Raw genomic sequence first — 8,645 nt, 5'->3', positions numbered from 1 at the left:
ATTTCTATAATATATAATTATAACTTTTTATACAAAAAACCGACCTCAAAAGTTTGTAGAATTACATCTACTTGCTAAGTTTTATCGAAATCGGTTAACGGAACCCATAAACCAGATCCATCTCTTACTTTTCCACCCTTAAAGGTAAAAAATAATTTGTTCAAATTTGAATGAGACCACTACCGAGGTTCCCCTTTTCCAACAAAAAAAAAGGAATCATCGAAATCGGTACACAAAAGGTCCAGAATAATCGTGTAACACACACACAAAAAGTACAGATTAAGAACCTCCTCTTTTTTGAAATCGGGTAAAAATTAATATAACGGTAGTAAACACACGTTGATTGCGTACGGACTCACTTGATATAGTTGGCTTTCTTGTCTTCTTTCCAGTCCTTGTTAAGCTGATGCACCTTGCAGGCGGTGTAGCGCTGCTCGCGCAGGTCAAATGCCTTATGAACCTCGCTAAACCCGCCTTTGCCGAGGAGCATTAGCAATAGGTATCTGGAGCAATATTTACAGTTAATGTTATAGTATCATCATATTCCTAATAATTAGCAAAATTGAAAGTTGCTACAGTCAAAAATTATATGAACAACCAAGTCCAAAGTTTTCTTCAAAACTTTGCTGACACAATATTTTATATTCTATATATATAATTTGTGGCGGTAATTGTCGATATTATCATAAACAAACATAAATGTATTACTCTAAATTTCGTTTCACAAAAAAAAAGGATGAATTGTGTAAGAAAACATTACGGTATACTTTAGATGTCTAGATGGCGTAACTAATATTCTTTGGTGTTTTATCATGTGATAAAACACCAAAGAATATTATTTACACCATTTGTACATTTTACAAATAGTCCACAGTAAACAAAGAATTAAATACGGTATGGTTGCGCATTCCCATAGAGAGGAAAACGATAAGTAGTCAGGTGAATGACCAGTATTCCTACGTACATAAAGGCTTACTGTGCCACTTGTTCAATAAATAACGGTATTTCGCGTAGAAACGTTAAATCATTTTTGGAGTAATTTTGTTAACAGTACGAATACTGTAAGGGAGATGTCACACGGGCGTTGCGTCATGGCAACCGCGTTATGCCATTATTTCAACGAACTGAATGCCACACGAGCTACTCCATCGACGCGCGCTGTTTCAATGCACCGTGTGGCATGTCGTTATGATTAAGGAAGATGCCACATGGGCGGTGCCTCGGCGTTGCGTCGTCTCATCTGCGTTGATTTCAAGGGACTGAGTGCCACACGAGCAGTTCCGTCGACGCGCGCTGTTTCAACGCATCTTGTGGCATGTCATTCTGATTTATATGATGTAAACACGCCAGCGCATCAAGCTACACATTGACGTATCTTGTTCCGTTGCACTGGAGGCGATTTTCGAACAGAAATGTGTAGTCTGATGTGCCGTTGTCCGTACAACGCAGTTGCGACGACGCAACGCCCGTATGGCATCTCCCTTATATATAGTATGACGCGCAACGCCCGCGTGTATCTCCCTAATGTACAATTTTGATGATTTGTGCGAAGAAAACAAAATGAAAAATCTGAAAAAGACTAATGGTATATTTTTTTTTATATAATGTTAAGTGACGGCACGAACAAATCGTGCGCGTGATGGAAAGCTACACGCCTGTCCATAACAATTGCAGTGTCCTCAGAGCTTTATATCGTAAAGATCTGAGGGGTACTGCCACTGCACCCGTCACCATGACACAAGTTAAATGTCCCGTGTGCCTGTAATTTCACCGTAATTATTAATACAAAGAAAGAACACTAAGAAAAATTCTTTCGATAAAGCTGGATTCGAACCAGCGCCTTCAAACATACCGTGGCAGATGCTCTCCCAACTGAGCCACGGAACTAACCACCAGGCTTTACGAATTTTTCTAAGTACTTGTTATTAGTAGATATTTGTTTTTGTTATTATTTTAAACGACTTTTTACCGTAGCGCCATCTGTGAGAAATATAGCTACAATCGGATGGAAATAATTTATCTTAATATTCTCTCTATCTTTGTATTAATAATTAATTATAACAACCTACGAGTATTTTTACAAAAAAAAAAATCATGATAGTAAAACATTGTGACAGATCATAAACTTAAGAAGGAATACCAATGGTAACTATATTATAATGTAGCAATAACTAAAATGTCTACTATATAATAACGCACACACTCAACATAGCCCCGCACTAGGGAAACCCTGTGTCGCGGGTGCCATGGACACACACATAGACAACCACAAATTACACCCAAACTCACGAGAGAAATAAATGTAGGCCATACAAATATTTCTTCCGGCCCGGGAATCGAACCCGGGGACCTCTGCGTGGCAGTCCGGTATGGTAACCGTTCGGCCACGGAGGCAGTTACACCTACATATTCATTCAATGAAGACATATAACTGCCTCGTTTCTTTAAGGCAGTTAAGAACCAGTCGTCTATAAAAAATGTACAGAACAAAAAAGAGATCTCACCTTTCAGAGAGCACTGGATGCTGCGAAAAGCGGCTCTGGTCTTCGTTGTGTATCCGTTTTAGTTCCCTAATGTGCAGGTTACGCTCCCGCTCTAGTTTCTCCATTTCTAGCTGCAGGTCTGCGTCTTCTTTCTTTAGCGCGCTTTGTCTCAACTGGAATATATATTTTTTATTATTTTCACACAATTGAACACTGTAAATATAAAAAAAAACATATACGAACTACATCAGATCTTATTATATTAATGTCACAGTTGTTGCCGATTCGTGTAACTGTCGTGTACACTAATTGATTTCAAACTTCCACCTTTGACACGTTTAAATGGAACATCGTTTCTTTTTTCTCCCGCAGCTGCGACGCAAATCGCATAATAACAGTGTATTGGGATCAAAAACTCCACACTCATTACAAATATATAAATGTAATTTTTTGTCATTCAACCAACTAACATAACACGAAAAATAATCTTTAGGAAAGTGACAAAACAGCCATATGACATTTACATGTGGTACAGCTGGTACTAAATACGTCAAACTTCTATTTAATATGCAAAAATGTTAGTTTTTATTTCAATTATCATTGGTTCCAAGATAGTTTCTGAATTAAATTAGTTTTATGTATCATAGAGGTTTGTAAACTGGTATTGTGTCTTAAATAAATGAAAATTAAAAAAAATTGTTTTTCTTTTAGTTGCCTAAAAATGTTACCTTTTTAAATTATGTTACTTTATTATATTGTGGATGCGATATGTTTCATGTCAATACTTAACATCTGTCCGAACATGAAGACTTACAGTTAGCCATATAAAGTTGATAAATTATGCAAATTACATCTATCGATGCGATGTCTCTGCGTATCGGTGCAATTGTATTGCTCAATAAAATGAAAAACTATAGATGACATTGACACTTGACTACTGCTTGGTGGAAATGGAACGTGTATTATTAAATTAAATTATAGTCTGTCTTTTTTGAAGACAGAGTAAAATGATATTTGTAGGGTTGCCAGTTTTCATAAAATTTTAAATAGTTATGTAGTTGTTGTCGATAGTTTTATCGATAGATTATGATAGAAGATAACATTTTGCCAAAAATGACTGAATTGTGAATGTTACGACGTTCTAATGATTACTAATTGCGTTATTGCCTTCTCTATTATTATTTTGACTGATGGCCTACTAATATCGAGATAAAGTTTTATTCATATACATTTTAACACGGAATAGCCGGATTTGATTATCTAAATTGAATTAAAGTGAAAATGTATAAAATATGTCTCCTCTTTGTACTTTTCATAAATATGGTCTAAATACTGCGTATATTCGTATGAACTTACAAAAATTGGCAATTCAAATGAAATTGTGCTCAGTAATTGGATGAATAATGGGTCGAGGATGATTCAAATGTAACAAGTTCGGCTATTTATTGCATAAACGTGACCAATATTCAGTCGATAGTCGATATAATATTTATCGACTGCAATCACTAGCTGCTTGCAAGCAGGCAGCACTTTTGCGCAATGAACTGTCATTTTACTCCGTCTTCAAAAAAGACAGACTATAAGTGAATATAACACAAAGGACTACGTCGACTTTGTAAACAAAGTATTAATTCTATCTATGCCTAGAGACATGTAAATAAATGAGTACCGTGAGGGGATTGACCTCGTTATTAAACACAAAATAACGTCTTGTTTGGTAAGTTTTCCAGTTTAGAACAAACGTCGCCAATTCTACGGTGATGTACGGACAACGGCACATAAGACTACACATTTTGTTTGTTCGAAATCGCCTCCATTGCAACGGAACAAGATACGTCAATGTGTAGCTTAATGTGCTGGCGTGTGTACACAAAAAAAAATAGAGAGATGGACTGATCTCGCCAGCGCCCATGTAGGAAGTTACCTTAAGTATTTCATCAGCCTCATAGTACTCCTGCCAAGTCATGCTGGGCAGAGGGTCAGGCTTGAGGAAGGTGGGCGGGTCGGTGCCATTATGCAACGGTTGCGGTTGCGGCGTGGTAGGTGCCGCCGCATTGGCGGTACGCTTGCCGCGCCCGCCCCCGCCCTCGTTGTTCGACGGTCGCTTCTTGAACAGCAACTTCTTTTGCCGATCAATCTCTTCTTTTTCCGCCGTTATTTCTTCTTGCCGCCTGTTCAAATAATTAAATCGCAGAATTAATTTACTATTTTGAGACTCACATCGACGAAAATAGTATTTATCCCTTCTGACAATGAGTATCGTTATTATACTCAGATAATTTTAATTAATTCTAAATGCCTTGTTGGCATTCTTATCTTTAAAACAAACAACTTTTCAAACATCGCACAAATATTTTGGACTTCGCATGTCAACTTCATCACGCATCAGTTCTTTTTTTATACAGCTAAGTCACGGAGTGAACAAGTCAAGCGCCTGGTGGTAAACAACACGCCCTTCTTCATCAATTTGTGAGATTTAGTATTAGTTTTGTAATAACAGTATTAACAAATTTTGTCCATTATGATACCTAACAGTAGGCAACTAGCCCGGCAGTTCAGGCGTCACAAATTCTGAAGGTGGATATATCAGGAATCTGATTCTCGTTGATCGGCACAACAGTTGGTTAGTTTGCACAATGCTTTTTGCCAACTTAGATACAGTATTTGTAGTCATGATAGCCTGAAGATAGAGTAGCATGAAGCAGCAACTAGAATTAGAACCAAAATCCGCCACTTGTACGGAAGGTATAAGGTATATACAATCTAGAGGCAGAGAAAGGCTGTAGGGGTGAGTGTGGACGCCTATCACAGGATTCAAAGGATCCTATTAAAGCAGATCCTCAGGATCGATATGAGGTCGAAAACCTACTCAAGCAATGACAGTAAGTTCTATGAAGGAAAGCTTTTAAATTTTGTTTTCCTTCTACAATCTAAACGTTGTGTAATTATAACACGTTAAAACAAATACTTAAGTAAAACTTTAACGTTGACATTGCGCGAACTAGGTATTTATTATACTAGTTCGCCTCCGCCGTGTGTGTGCCGCACCAACAGACTCCTGAGTGTGTTCATAGATCGATGTGACTCCCCAATATTACATCATTGGGTGCAGCTCCACTCCAAGACAAAATTTTCATCTTTATTTTATTGTTGTATGTTGAGTGTGTGCATTATTAATATTATTGTCAAATCTACTAACACTAGTCCCGAGCGAATTTGTTACTTTATTATTATTACTAGAATAACATCATTTCGTATATTCGATAAATCCCCACTGAAAAATCCTCTCTGCTGGGGATTGTTATGTTTATCACTAATACTTGCGAAATATACCCATCATTTTAGTGATTCATAAGAGTGTAAATACGATAATGACGATGAGTAATGACGCTGTTAGTTTGCGAACCTTTTTTACTAAGAACTTTCACGTTGATTATTTCACGTAGTATATCAATAAAAAAATTATGAAAATTGACGAGTAATTCTTAGAAAAATTATATTAAACACAAATTCACGATACAATTGCGGTAACAGGGAACCTCCCTTTTTAACGTCGTTTAAAAACATACCTAGTGAGCTCTTGAAATGCGTATCCATCAGTCCAGTTCTCTTGGAAGGTAGCGCCGACACGCTGCGTGACAAACTGGCCGAGCCGGAGCCGGTTTTGCATGCATCTTTGTCTGGCTTCCTTCTTCTCAATAGTACTCTTCTCGTTCAATAACTTCTTTACAACATCTATACACTTATTAATGTGTGATTTATGTTGCTCTATAACCTGAAATGTCGTAAACATTCATTACTATTCACCCGAAAACAATCTCTAGTGCATTCACCAGTTTAGGCTCCTTTCAATTGCATTTTAGTAGTATTTTAATTATAGTAATTTTTTTATTTATTATATTATATTGTAAACATTTGCAACTTCATAAGACGTCATTCCTAATAATTATCAATACCAAAAAAGTTTCCATTCGTAATTTATGTAATGGTCAACTTCAAATACTTTTTATAATTCTCGAAATGACAGTGTATTAAAAAAGGTGCCTCTTAATGGTCTGCAGCCGTTGTAATTTAGAGAAACGTGGGCAAACATACCTTGCTCTGTGTTTGCACCTGATGCTTCAGTTCTTCATTACTCCTTGTTAATTCTTCTATCCTATTATTCCTTAGTTCTAAATCAGATGATGCTTGAGTTTCTAACTCTTGTATCCTCTGACACGTCAGTTCTGTTTGAACCTGGGGAAAAAATTAATAATAAAATTAGCAAGTTCTAGTTGTTATTAGTTCTTGGGTTCCAAATACAACATAATTCAAGTCTCATAAGGGGTAAATTAATTTATCCATTACACTGTATCGTATCATCCAGCAACTTAGCGAATTTATCTAACCTCCTAAGACCCAGCAAACAACAATGGGAAAAGCGCTATATGCCCAATATACAAATGAAGCTACACATTGACCGATCTTGTTTCTTGTTTTGTTTCCTTACACTGGAATCGATATTCGAACAAAAGTGTTATAGCTCGATGTGCTGTTGACTGTACATTGAAATGTACTAAATATAATTACACACTTCAGGCCCAAACAAGTGTTTTGTATGGAAAACGTACTATTCTGGGTACCCAATGGTCACATAGCGCTAAATTTGAATGCGATGTTTTCATTATAACGTACGTTTGCATGATCCTAGAAATAATATTATCTGGGTATTTAACACTTTAGATTGTTATGCACACTTTTATATACAACTGGCCTTAGGAGGCTAGGGTTTGGTTAATATCATGGACCAATAACCCAAGAGGACTGCTAATCTCCATATTAAAAATCGTAGCTCTGAAAAAGGTCAAAATTCCGTCTTATTTCTAGATGGCGCTGATCGATAGCCTGGAATTAGTTTATATTTACGTAAATGGCCATGGATATCGATTAACTCCTCTTTTATAGGAAATATAGTAGATATTCTATTTTTCTTGTAATGTTTTTCAAATATTTAGTAATAAACTAAAATTATTCTCTGAACTTCGATATTTATGCGTATCAATAGATGGCATTGTTCGTTGTTAACTAATTAATAACGTAACGCTTGCGAATATAGTTAGATGGCGCAAATCCTAAACAAAATAAAAGAATACTTGGAAGTATCTATAAAAATCTGAGCAATATAGTATAACCTAAAGGAAGTCTAAATTGTCATCCGTTTGCGGTGGCGCACAGTGGGCCCAAATCGATAATTCTTGGACATAGGAATAACTTGTGGAGTATCGAGCTAATTTTTTTATGTGATAGACAATAACACTCCTAACAACTTTTATTCTTGTATGATTTCTTGAAAAGTTGATAGTTTCAGAGAAAAAAAATATAATTTTTTTTTGTGGAGAAATATACATTTTGTTCTTTATCTCAAAATATACGAAAATGTAGTGTGCGTGGGTTACTTACAGTATAGTTCCAAACATTTTCTATGTAGAAAAAAATAATCCGTCTGCATGTACTTGCGGCTTTGTAAGTAGAGGTGCGGCAAAATTGCTAACTCTTTTATGTACTTTTTTAACAAAATACATGAGCTTCGACTAAAGAAAATTTAATTTTAGTGCTAAATTACACAGAGCGTTATAACAATAACACGAAAGTTAAGTAGAAACTAGTATATTGTGTTTTATTTTTTAATAAATAACAAATCTAACATTTTGACATCTTTTTACTCGTAAAGCCGCAAGTACCTGCTGATGGATTGTTTTTTTCTTGATAGAGAATGATTGGACTTATACTGTAAATAAAGCACACATTACATTTTTCTACAATTCGAGATAAAAAAATAAAATGTTTATTTCTCCAAACAAAAAAAAACTAAAATTTTTTTCTGAAACAATCAGCTTTCCAAGAAATTACATAACAATAAAAGTTACCAGGAATGTTATTATGTATCATGTGAAAAAAATCAGCTCTGTATTCCTAAAATTGTATCATGATTAAATAATTATTTAGCCTAAAATTTATACTTTTTATTTCCGTTATTTTTAATTACCTTCAGATTAATTTATACTGGGTTGTTGGACTTTATGCACTGTTTGTAATGGATGACATATTACACACAGATTACACGAAGCTCATGTATTTTGTTAAAAAAGTACATAAAAGAGTTAGCAATTTTGCCGCACCTTT

General features: G+C 35.5%; 1 protein-coding gene across 8 annotated transcripts in view; it reads right to left on the bottom strand.

Moving 5' to 3' along the window:
* The window catches only part of LOC113237620 (serine/threonine-protein kinase tousled-like 2), a 45,021-nt gene that overhangs the window by 3,874 nt on the left and 32,502 nt on the right, over positions 1-8,645 (bottom strand). For all 8 annotated transcript variants that reach the window (XM_026474219.1, XM_026474223.1, XM_026474218.1 and 5 more), the window contains 5 exons: positions 6,579-6,719; positions 6,053-6,258; positions 4,408-4,654; positions 2,505-2,656; positions 360-503 (listed from right to left, as the gene is read on the bottom strand). In XM_026474219.1, coding sequence (XP_026330004.1) covers positions 360-503; positions 2,505-2,656; positions 4,408-4,654; positions 6,053-6,258; positions 6,579-6,719 — 890 coding nt within the window. The remainder of the gene's footprint in view (positions 1-359; positions 504-2,504; positions 2,657-4,407; positions 4,655-6,052; positions 6,259-6,578; positions 6,720-8,645) is intronic.

The sequence above is a fragment of the Hyposmocoma kahamanoa genome, unplaced genomic scaffold (assembly GCF_003589595.1).
Source record: "Hyposmocoma kahamanoa isolate Upper Pololo Valley unplaced genomic scaffold, ASM358959v1 93, whole genome shotgun sequence".
In the NCBI taxonomy this organism is placed as follows: domain Eukaryota; kingdom Metazoa; phylum Arthropoda; class Insecta; order Lepidoptera; family Cosmopterigidae; genus Hyposmocoma; species Hyposmocoma kahamanoa.
This window is presented reverse-complemented; position numbering and strand designations above follow the sequence as displayed.